The sequence below is a fragment of the Zalophus californianus genome, chromosome 9 (assembly GCF_009762305.2).
Source record: "Zalophus californianus isolate mZalCal1 chromosome 9, mZalCal1.pri.v2, whole genome shotgun sequence".
Classification (NCBI taxonomy): domain Eukaryota; kingdom Metazoa; phylum Chordata; class Mammalia; order Carnivora; family Otariidae; genus Zalophus; species Zalophus californianus.
In genome coordinates, this window is record NC_045603.1 from 101610810 (window position 1) to 101622988 (window position 12179).

The 12179-nt window shown below is 60.1% G+C and overlaps 1 protein-coding gene across 9 annotated transcripts in view; it reads left to right on the forward strand.

Annotated features, from left to right (window-relative positions):
• Positions 1-12179, forward strand: part of TSPAN11 (tetraspanin 11) — a 72166-nt gene that overhangs the window by 54209 nt on the left and 5778 nt on the right. For 2 of the 9 annotated variants that reach the window (XM_027594786.2, XM_027594789.2), the window contains exons 4-7: positions 2123-2197; positions 3074-3178; positions 5260-5418; positions 5761-5847. In XM_027594786.2, the coding sequence (XP_027450587.2) occupies positions 2123-2197; positions 3074-3178; positions 5260-5418; positions 5761-5847 (426 nt within the window). The other 7 variants (XM_035721790.1, XM_035721791.1, XM_035721793.1 and 4 more) reach the window with 7 other exon arrangements.

Sequence of the window (12179 nt, forward strand, 5' to 3'; positions counted from 1 at the left end):
TAGCATCCCCACGACAGCCCCGGTGCCCAAGGGCCTGGGAACCGAAGCCCTGAAGGTTTCCCCGGTCCTTCCTAGGGTCAGGGAGGGCCACTGCCTACTACAGAGTCCCCTCCGAGGCAGGCACAGAGTAAGCCCCTCACGTGCTTCTGTCTGTGTTCGGTCCCAGGCTTCTCAGGAACCAGACAGCCTGCCTCAGATTTTCCTTTCCATGTCTCCCGGAGGGCAGAGGGCCACATATGCGAATCAGGTCCCAGTAGCAGCCTTAGAATCCGAAGTTAAATGTGTAAATCAGTTTCTCAGTCTTGGCACCCGTGACATTGCAGCCCAGATCGTTCTTTGCCGCGGGGCCTGTCCCGTGTGCTGTGGGATGTTCGGCAGCATCCGTGGCTTCTCCCCACTAGATGCCAGGAGGCCTCCTTCCCCAGGTGTGACAATAAAAAAATGTCTCCAGACAGTGCCAGATGTCCCCTGGGGACAAAACTGTGCCAGGTTGAGAACGACTGGTATCAATTAAACTACAGTGACAATTCCAGGCCACCCACGGATCAGAAGATGGCCAAGCTCCCGCCCCCCATGTAGGGCTGGCATGTGCTGGCCAGTCCCCTCCACCTCGTGGCATGCTTGGGAAGAAGGGCACCTACAGATGATAAGAGCAGGCCTACCACCATCGCTCAGAGCCTGGAACACTTCCCTCACCCCTGATTGTGGGCCGTTCTGAGACTGGGAGACTGTGGGCTCAATAAAACGGCTGTGGGCGAGGTGCACAGTCGACATAACTCGAAAGGAAGCCTGGCCCCTGGATGGAATGTTCTTGGTGAAAAGGAACATCCTCTCCTCCCTCTGTGTTTCTTAAGTCCTGCCCATGCCGGGCTCCGCACTGGGCTCTGGGAGATAGTCAGGCAAGGCCCCTGGGCCCGTGGACTTGCATCGCCCCTGACCTGGCCCCACACGCCCCGCCCTGCAAGCTGTCTGCTCATTCTCACCCCTCCTGCCTGCATCCCTTCCCCTACTTGAGGGGCCCTAGAGTTTCAGGGCTCCGTCAGCGGCTGAGCGTCCCCTGCAATCCAGGGATCCCAGTGACCATGGCCAGGCTGACGGGTGGTACCTGGGGGAGAAGGAGGTGTCCCCAACCATTGCGCCTGGGTAGGGGCTGGGCTTCCCCAGAGCGGGCGTTTCAGGCAGCAACGCTCCCCTGCTCCTCCTCCTCTCCCCCCTCCCTCGTCCCCTCTCCCCTGCCTGGAGCCCTCTTCCTCTCCTCCTCCCCGCCCCCTCCTAGCCACATGGCCTAACACGCATGTCTGACCTGTCAGCCCCTGCAAGGACACACCAGGATGGAACGGTGCCCCGGAGCCTCCTGCCTGTGAAGCCCGGCGGGAGCGGGAGGGGTCACAGCCGAGAGCACAGCCAGGAAAGCAGCACGCAGGCTGGGAAGCGTGCAGAGCAGCCCCGAGCCTGGACAAGGCCAGGCAGTGGTGGCGACAGGAAGTTAGAACCCGCTGCAGGGCCATGAGGGGCTGGAAGACACACCGATGCCTTTCTCCGGGCGGGTGCCTTTGCAATTTCCTGAGCCTTAGTGGCTGCCCAGCCACCCCTACGCTCTCAGCCTCTTCTGCTCCACTACCCTCTGTGCGCTCCAGGCTTCGCATATGCTCTCCCCTCTGCCTGGCACATGCCTCCTGCCTTCTTCACCTGGAAGCTCCTCCTTAGAGATGCCGCTCAGGTGTCACCTCCTCCAGGAAGCCTTCTCCGACTGCCCTCCTCACCTAGGACCACCCATCATTTCTAAGCCTTGCCCTGTTGTGACATTTGTGACACAGCATTGTAATCACTTACTTACCTGTCCCCCTCCCCCCATAACTGTGAGGTGGGTGGATGGACTAACAAACTGACAGTAGACCACTGGGTGAAAGCGTGAGTGGGGAGCTCCGTGCCAGCAGCCGGGAAAGGCGAGTCTACCTGGAGCTGCTGGGAAGAGGAGGAAGACAGCATGGATGATGGGGTCCCTGGCAGGCGCCCCACCTTCCCCACCGCTTGGGGGAGACATTTGTTCTAGAAGACCTGGAGCACCACCTGCCTCCATGGGCCTGATCCTGGTGTGACCACCTTCACTCCTTTCTCCTAGTATTTCTGCCTGTTGCTGGTGATCTTCCTGGTTGAGCTGGTGGCAGGGGTCCTGGCCCACATGTACTACCAGAGGGTGAGTGCAAGTGTCCTCCTGCTATGTTCCCCATCGGCACCCCACAGAGGCGACAGCATGGGGTGGGGTGAACAGGAATGGGGGAGCTAGGGCAGTGACACACAGGGGTGTCTCGTCTCCCGGGCCCCAACAATCCTCGGCACATCCAGGTCCTCCTTCTTGTCCCGCTTCCAGCAATTCTCTGCCCCATCTGTGGGTGCTGATGTGCTGAGCGTGGGAGTCAGGGAGTGGGGACGCCCCATGGGAGGTGGGTGGCCCATCTCCCCTTCGATGCAGAGATAGAGGATGAAGCCAAATGGCGAGCATCCAAGGAGCAAGGCTGGGGCCAGGGCTGCCTGCCGAAATAGGAAGACCGCTCCGGGCCTCGCCTGCCTGCATTACACAAGGACGAAGTGGCCAGTCAGGTGCCCTCCCACCCGGTGCTGGGAATCAGGGGTTCAAGACCATGACCAGGGTGAGACAGATGACCACACTGGTTATTTTAAGCCAGCACCCGTACAACCAATGGCTGCCCACAGGGTAACAGTTGTAAATATTTTGAGTATCACCTCATCATCAAATGAAAAAAAGATTTAAAAGCCACCCCGCCTCGTGCCCAGCCTCATTGCCCTCCCACTGGCTTTGAGCCGGCCCCTCCCCAGCCCGCCTCTCAGCTCTGCCTGTCAGCTGTCTGGCCTTGCGTCAGGGCCCCAGCTTTTGCAACCTCTCTCTGTGAACCCCGTGTCCCAAGCTGTCTCCTACGGATGCTCCCGTTAACTGAGACCCCTCTGCCCTCGCACCATTCAACATCCACGGTGCTCTAGAGTTAGCTCCGAGTGGGCCTGGGGAGCAAGATAGGCGTGAGCAGTTCTGCCACCTTCCCTCTCTGCTCTCCAGCTCAGTGATGAACTGAAGCAGCACCTGAGCCGGACTCTGGCTGAGAACTACAGGCAGCCCGGGGCCTCCGACCTCACAACGTCAGTAGACCGTCTCCAGCAGGATGTAAGCAGCTGCCCGCTCCGGTCCCCCTTCTCCCTGCTACCCCACCCTCACCCTTCGCCTGCAATCTCTGTGTCTACAGACCCCACCTAGGGCTTGCGGCCTTGGTCTTTTTAGCCAGGAATACCAGGCAACGAGGCAGAGCAGAGGTTAGTGGGGCTCGGAGCCCTAGGGGCATCTTAGTTCCACAGGGAGGCACCTTCCCCATCTCCCCAAGACTGGCTTAGCTCCCAGTAGGCTCTGCCCAGAGGGGTTTCTTGTGCGCTGCTCTAGTGGCTAAGGGCACCCGTGTACACAGAGGTACACACCCATCCAACCCACACCCACACGCTTAGCACACGCACCCTGCTGGTCAGCCCTGTCCAAAGCTCAGTCTGCACTTGTGGGACCTCACATGTGAGGAACGGAGCCTGAATCCCTGCCCTCAGGGTCTTACTCCTGGAGCCCCACACAGCTGCAGTCAGCGCTAGGCTGGGAGGCCCCTCTGAGTGGAGAAAAGAGCTGGGGAGGCCAACCGGGGGGACCAGGAAGGAGGGCCCGGGTTTGCCTCGGTAGAGAGGGTGGGAGGGGCAGTCAGAGAGTGGGGAACAGCATGAGGAAGGGCACAGCCGGGAGCCAGTGTCTGCCGCTGCCCAGGGTCTCCGTGGGGACCCAGAGCATGTGGCCACCAGCCCACACATGCCAGCAACAGTCAGAACCAGAGGGGCATGAGGGACCTTGGGCCCAGGCCTGCATTCTAGGCCTGAGGAAACAGCCCCGAGAAGGCAGTGGGCTTCAGGCCAGGGCCAGTACCTGGGCTGTGGGCTGTACCCCCCTAGGTCAATGGCGCCCACATGCCTCTATTCAGGAAATGACCATCGCAGTAGACGGTGTCTCTTCCTAACTGCCCAGCCCTGCAGGGCTCTCCTCTCCAGGGTTCCCAGAATCACCTCTCATGGTCCTCACACAACCCGGCGGGGAGGTACTCCGTTAGCCCCATTGACAAGTGACAAAACGGAAGCCCAGAGAGGCTGTCACCTGTCCAGGGGACACGCAGAAGTATAATCCCACGTGACTCCTGGCACACGCCCTGCTGTTCCCGGCTCCATGTGCTGCTCCATCCTGCCTGCCCCCTCGGGGCTCCTCCTCTTCCTTGTGGGACCTTTCCTGGCCCATGAGCAGAACCGCTCGCCTCTCCTCCTCTGAGCTACTCAGCTCCCGATGTCTCCCCGTGGCTCTCCTAGTAAGCTACTGAGATGCACCAGAAAGCCAGGAACCATGGGGCTCACGCACGAGCCCGGGGCCAGCTTCAGTCCTGGCACATAGTAGGTGCCTAACACACACTTGTTAACTGTACTGAGCGTATTCCCGCCCTGCCTGCACCCCACACACCAGAGACGGCCTCGAAACAGCTGGCTCTGTGGCTCACGTGGGAACTTGGAGTCTCCGTCCCTCAACTCAGAGGGCAAGAGAGAAACAACGTCCTGTGTGTCTGCATCACCGGAGCCCCGGGCAGGCGCTTTCCTGCGCTGGAGCGGTGCGGAAGCCCCCGGTCTTATCCAGCACCCACACTGCCCCCTGGTCAACACTGACCTGCCCACACTGGGGCTCTGGGACCCTCTCTGTGTCCCTGCAGATCTGAGGGCTCTGAGGCTTCAGGGTTTGAATGAGGGTCCAGGGACCCTGCCTCCCTGGGGTCCTGCCTCCCTGGGTGACCAGGAACCCCCCCACCCCCCACCCCATGTGGTCTTGGCCCTGCCCTGGGCTCTGCCCAGGGGTATACAGCCCCACTCTCTCAGGGACCCACCTGCATCTACTCCCTGCCCATCTTCCCACAGACCCTCCCTGCCGTCAGGACACCCAGCATCATCTCCTTACAGGACTTGGGTGGCCAGAAGGTGTCTTGCAGTCAGCTTCTGCAAACCTGCCTGGAGAGAAGCCCCAGAGAGACCAGCTCCTTGCTCCAACAGGCAGAGGAGAACTCACAGAGAGGACAAAGAGGGGTTGGGTTAATATCTGAATAATGAGTCCTGCGGCCCGGCCACGGAGGGGCTGGAGGAGCCCAGCACGCGCTCTTCGCCCCCAGCCTCTGTCTCTCCCTCCAGTTCAAGTGCTGTGGGAGTAACAGCTCCGCCGACTGGCAGCACAGTGCCTACATCCTGTCTCGGGAGGCTGAGGGCCGCCGGGTGCCCGACAGCTGCTGCAAGACGGTGGTGGCACGCTGTGGCCAACGGGCCCATCCCTCCAACATCTACAAGGTGGAGGTGAGTCCCCAGAGCTCCCTGCCATCCAGGAGCCCCCACCCCCACCCCGTGAGAGGCAGGCTCAGGCAGAGAGGCGGCATGGGGGGGGGGGGGCGGGTAGGACACACTTATGCACTGGCCATGAGGCAACATGAGACCCTCCCTGGTCTCCACAGAGCCCCAGGAGATTCTGGGACATCATGGCAGGCCTCTGGGTCACCCGAGAAGCCTGTGGGCAACCGAAAGGCCGGACCAGGTCCTTTAAGCCTCTGGCCTGCCTCAGCTGGGCGGACAGCAGCACCCTTCCCTCCCCAGCCTTGCCTGCTTCCGGGCCACCCTGTGTCACCTGCCCTTACCTTACAGGGAGGCTGCATCACCAAGCTGGAGCAGTTCCTGGCTGACCACCTGCTGCTCATGGGGGCGGTGGGCATCGGGGTGGCCTGTCTGCAGGTGAGTTGGAGGGGGCGGGATTAGGACAGGGGCTTGCGTAGAGGAGCTGTGAGCCCCTCTCCCATTGGCGGGGATCGCAAATCACTGACCCTCTGCATGCCCACGCGCTGTCCTGCCTTCTCCTCTCCTCCTCCTCACCCCACCTTCCCTCAGCAGCCAAGGGTGCATCAAGGGTCACTCTCTTCCCCAGAGAAGATGAAGGAAAATGCCTGGGGGCCCGGGGGCCCACTTGAACTTGTAAGAGACCGGGAGGAGTGTGAGTGTGGGCTCAGGTATGTGCATGCACCCTCTGTGTGTGCACGTGGGTGTGTGTGCACAGCCTGCTGGGGTATGTGTGGTCGTCCGCATGCATCTAGGTGTACGTGGGGCTGTATGCACGGATGTGCGTTTAGGTGTGCTTGTGCATGTGTGTATATGTGTGTGCATGTACATGCACTCATTCCTCTGTGTGTGTGCGCGCGCACACATGCGTGCCCTGGATGTACGCTCCCCCTTGCACATCCAGCTCTCTGCTCTGAGCGATGCCCTTTGCCGTCTCAGTGCTCCACCCAACCCCCCGCTGTCCCCCAGGACGTCCGTGGCGCTCTCACAGTGGCTCCAGTCAAGGGTCGGTAGAGAGGAGTCAGGAGGGGCACCCTGGGGTGGGGCACACACAGGGGGCAAGGGCCCAGCCGGTGCGAGAGGGAGTTCTGTGCTGCCCCGCCCTTCCAACTCCTGGGACCACAAGCACTGACCATGGGAGGGGTGAGGGCAGTAGCTGGGCCATCAGAAGCCCTGGGGCCACCCCTGCCTCTGCTCCTGCCCCACCACTGCTTCATCCACAAAACGGGGATTCTGTCCCTAGCCACGTAAGGTCTAGATAAGAACGAGGTGATGAACGTGACCTGCTCGCGGTGCCGGCACACGTGAAGGCCTCCCCATAAGTGCACGTGGCTGTTGTCCATCTATCTGCAGACCTCAGAGTGGTCTCAGGTACTTTCTGTCATGGGATCCCCACCGCAACCGGAGACCCGTGCCAGGCGAGTGTCCATGTTCTCCCATTTTACAGATCAGAAAGTTGAGACCCAGAGAAAAGACTTCCTGAGGGTGTCACGTCCTGAACTGGCACCCAGGTCTCCTGGCTCTTGGTCTTTTGCTTTGCCCAACTCCCCACCCCACCACCACCAACAGAGAGTTCCATGGAAAGCAAAGCAGGGGCAGTAGCAGCAGTTGGTGTGGAGAACCTGCCAGGGTGGGGTTCCTTCCAGATCACTGCGGCCCGGCCACATCTGCCTGTGCGCCCGCAGGATCTAGCTGCAGCCTCGCCCACGGGGCTCTACCCGCTGAAGGGGCGGACCCGGCAACCCAGGGCTGGTTATGCCGTCTCTGGGCCTCAGTTCCTTGTTTGTAAAATGGGGCTAATTATCCCTAGTTTGGTGAGAGGATTAGCAATATATATGTAAATCACTTGGCTCATTGCTAAGCAGATAGCAGGTGTTCAATAAATGGCACCCATCATCATTGGATTCATTTCCACGTGGGCACGTTGTCTCCGGAAAAAGCCTTCTCAGAAAGTTGTTCCCTGGCCAGAACAGAGTGTGCCCCCCCCACCACCGCTGGTTGGAAGGCAGACCAGGAGTCCCCCCCCCCCCGCCCCCCGTGTGGGGGCGGGGCATCCAACGGCTCTTCTCTGCACTTCCCTAACGCAGGCCTTCTGCCTCACGTACTGAGCTGAGCAGTTGCTGCTGGGGGCTGAGGAAGGGGCTGCTGTGTGCTCCAGCTCCTGGATCAACTGAAGTTTCCAGAAACCTACTGTCTGCTTCAGGTGTGAGGGACCCCCTCAGCATGGACACTGAGCAAGCATGGGCCACACTCTCTATCCCTTTCTTCCTGATCTCTCCGGCCTTGGGAGCCTGTGGAAGCTGAGGACAGCACCAGTGAGGCCCGGGGGGAGGGAGTGCGTCTGCCAGTGCCCGAAGCCTAAGGTCAAGGTGAAGCAAGGAGGGCGGTGGATGCTGCCCAGGGGGCCATGTTGGGCAGGATGCCAGCCGGCCCCAGACATTTCCTCCTCACGCACACCCCCATGAAGTCTCTGTCGCCCACAGCTCGTTGCTGCTGGTGTCCCTCAGCTGGAGCTTCCCCTGGCCACCACTGTGCGCCCCCCCCCCCCCCCCCCCCCCCGCCCCCAGGGTTGCCCGGCCTCTCCCCTCCTTCCCGCTCCGGCTGGCCCTGCAGCAGCCAAGCCTCGGTCACAGCTCCCTCTGCTGGCCGATGCTGGAACTAGGCTGCCCAAGTCCGGGTCGGCCACCAGCCGGGAGGAAGGGCTCAGGCCAGGCCTGTGCCCAGGCTCCCAGCCCTCGTCCACCAGAGTGGGCACCAGGCACCTTCTCCACACATGGCCAGCCTGGCCCTTCCAAGACCCCCAAGGCTCAAGAGATAAGAGGCAGCGTCCTGCTTCCCTGGTGCCCAGGACCAGAGGAGACCTTGCTATGAAGTCAGAGGGCCTCCCTCCTTATGTGACCTCGAGGAAGTCACGTCCCCTCTCTGAGCCTCGGGTTCCTTTCCTATAAAATGGAGGAGCTGGACATTTTCGAGCCTTTGGTGAAGAGGCAGACTTCTCTAATCCGTGGAAATCTCACCTAGGAGCCGGGCTATTAAACATGGGGAGGAGCTGCTCGGGTTGAAGCAGGAGTTGGGACTCTAAGGTTCCATGATTTTTGGTAAGACCCTGCCTCAGTGAGCCTCATGTGCTACAATATTCTAGAACGTGAAAGCACGTCTTGTGAATGCTCGGTACACCAAACAGAAAATGTGACTAACAAACCCCGATTTGTTTGGGGTTTGGCCACATGTCACTTGTGGCCCCGTGGATGTGTGGACCAAGTGCTAACATGCTTAGGAGACATGGTGGTGGGCTGGAGGGACACAGGATCTCCACAGCACCTCCACGACAGCAGGCTTCAACCTTAGCTGCCCATGGGGGCCACCAGGCGAGCCTTAGAACTAGCCAGGCTACACCCCAGCACCGCCAAATCACATTGGGGCTTGGCACCCAGGCGCCAGCATCCCTGTAAAGCTCCCTGGTGGGTCCCGTGTGCAGCCGGACCGAGAACACTGGCCGACGTGAGTGACAGGAGCCACGGGGCGCCCGGAAGTCAGATGAGGGAGAGGTCAGGGGCCATGGAGAACATGGCACCATCACAGTCCTTAAACACCTGAAGGCAGGCATGTGGGGGAGCAAGGGGACATTCCCGGGAGGGACCAGAGAACAGACAGGAGCCACAGGCAGAATTTACGAGACAGATGGGAGTATTGAACAACTGGAATTTTCTAGCAGTGGTCCCTGTGGAGCACAAAGCTGTGTGTGGCTGCAGGTTGCAGCTTGGGGGCTGGCCGCGACCCTGCAGCAGGGCATCCTGCCCGCGGTAGGCTGCATGTCCCTCCCGCGCTGCCGCCGTGCATTCTGGGCGTGCACCTGTTCCTTTCAGCAAGACCCTGCAGGGCCCCTCTGTCCGCCTTGGGCATGTGACTCACTACTCAGGATTTTCAGACCTGAAAGGGATAACTGGGGTCTTGAGGTACCTCCAAATCACAGACTCTTCCTTCTGGAAGGTTCTCCCAAGCTAGCTAGGCCAGTGCTGTCAGCCCTGGCTGCACAGGACAGTCAGGCCCAACTGCACAGGATCAGGCTCAGACTGGGATGAGGCCTGGGCATGGGTGCTCTTTAAAGCCCTCCAGGCGATCCCCGTGTGCACCTGGGGTAGAGAACACTGGACCCACCCTGTTCATATACCTCTGAAGACACCTAGCCCCACCATGTGGTCACCTGCTGGCGGCCACAGAGCCACCATGGCAGAGCCAGCTAGGACCCCAGCTCCAGCTTCCCCTCTTGTGGGCAGACTCTGGAGGCCCTCCACACTGGAGCAACTTTGGAAGTTCATTTCTAGCCTACTCGGGCAGGGAAACTTCTGTCCAGAAAGGATGGAGTGGCTCAGCTCCCTTTCCTACTGCCCTGCTCACATGCCCTCGGGAAGCCTCCACCCAGAGGCCACGCAGAGGAGGCTGAAGGGAGAACATTCTCTGTCAACTTCGTAATGAGAGCTGCTCTGTGCCCAGTGCTGGGGCCACCAGTGGGCAGGGTGTGCCCCCTTCTCCCAGCAGCCTTTCCCTCAGGGGAGGAGACACATGGAACGTGGTTGTCGCATGCAGTCAGGGGCACTGGGCAAGTGTAAGAACTGGGGCTTGGGGGGAGCACAGAGCAGGCCATAACCTGTCGGGCAGTCAGGAAAGGCTTCCTGGGGGAAGTGATAGATAATTAAACCTTGAAGGAGTTTGACAAGAAGAATCAAGACGGGGAAGAGTGACAGGGTGAGGAAATTGGGTTTGCAAAGCCTTGGCTGGCTGCTGTGTGGGGGAGGGCTTTATCCTGAGGGCCTGGGAGAGCTGCTGCCTGGCCTCTCATAGGCTCAGGGTGCGGGAGGGGAACCATGAGTTGGTCCCTATCATCCCAGTTTAAAAAAAAAAAAAAAATCTCTCCAGGGAAGGCTGTCAACCAGTGAACAGACTGGAGGTTTTCCTATTGATAGAGGGAGCTTTGAGGCTCAGAGAGGGCTATAACTGTGGCCAAGGTCACACAGCCCCACACAGAAGCTGCCTTACTCCCACTCTGATGTTTCCAGACTGTAGAACAGAAACATGTTGCAGAGCCCCGAAAACTCACAGGACGGCCAACATTGGGATCTGCAGATCATTAAAAGGGAAACTGAAAGATCATATTGGATTGGCTTCCTGGGACCTCGCTGGCCCTTCCTTGATGCTCTTAATAACAATCAGGTGTTAGCCCAAAAACCTCAAAAGAAGCTGAAAGCATGCCCCCTCCCTGTTCAAAGGGCCCCGTCGGTGGCAAATGCTGCACCTAGGCAGGCTGGCAGAAGAGGGCGCCGTGCGCCATGCACCGTGCAGCCCTGCCCCTCGCGCGCTGGGCCACGCCCCCATTCCCTGCTCCTGCACTCAGCTCATCGCCTGTTCTCTCTGCTCACCCTGGGCTGGCCACCCGAAGCCCTCGGTGCTGACTTCTCTATGTCCTCCATCAGGAAGGAGATGCTGGTGCTCGCTCAGAGATCAGATGGCATCCAGTACTCCTCTGTATGAATCAGGGTGCTTGTGTGTGTGTGCACATGTATGTTGATGAGTGTGCATCCTTGGTCCCTCTGCATGTGTTGGGGCGGGGGGCGGTGTGTGTGGACATGCATAGGTGAGATTCTGGCCCATACACCTCCCCCCTCACCTGCCTTCCCTGGGAGGAAGGTCCACTCCCCCGGTGCCCTGGCACAGACCATACTCCGTAGGAGATGTGGCCACAAGTCTGTGCTGGGCCAATGCTTCCCCTGTGGCCTCCCCCTCAGCAAGAACCAGAAAGATCCAGCTGACCCCACAGGTTAGCCATCAAACCACAAGGTAGGGAGAGGGGAAGGGGGCGTGCCGCACGACCCCTGGGTGGAAAATGGCCACAATGGCACCTGCTCAAAGCCAGTGGGAGACGAGATAACTCCTCAGGCCGCCTTCAGCTTGTGGTGCTGAGTCCGGATGTGGACTAGCACTGCTCTTAGTGCCGAGTCTGAAAGCTGAAAGCTGTGTTCCCGGGGCTCCACTGTACTCCCACGTGGGGATGGAGAGCAGGGTGGCAGGGGCAAGAAGAAGTGCTCATCCTCTGCCACCTCCTCAAGCTGGCCTTGCAAAGAGAAACTGAGCGGCTGCGAGCGCATACGCGTCCTCATCAGCCTGACCTGCCCCCACCGCTCAGAGCTCCGGGGGCACCCAGATGTGCTCTGGCAAGATCTGGTCAGCAGCAGCTATTGGAAAAGTTTGGGAACTATGGGGGCCTGTTCCCCGTCTCGGGGAAATCCGCCTTTGCCCATGCGCCACAGGACAGTCATGGGGCTGCCCTCGTGGCGCCTCCATCCTGTGTGCAGGGGGTTGGGCCCAATGGCCTTGTGTCTCAGCAAGATCACCGTCATGGGCCTCCTGGGTGTAACACAACCCCAGCTTCTTGTCCTGCATTTCAGAGGTCGGCAAAGTGAGGCGCCACAGGGGGACGGTGATTTTCCAGGACTGCCCTGCTTTGGGCAGGATGCTCTAGCGCCTCCTTGTTCAGCTAGTGGATGTGACAGAGGGGCTGTCAGGCCGGCTCCTGGGGCTGGGGCTGGGGCTGGTGCCGCGCTCCACGCTGGCTTACAGGGTGACGGCCTCTGAGAGCCTCGGTTTCCCCAGCGGCTTCTGTACATCAGCCAGAGAATCGACTACGAACCTTAGTTTTGCTCTGGAGTCTGAGAGCAGCAAGACACAGAATCTCT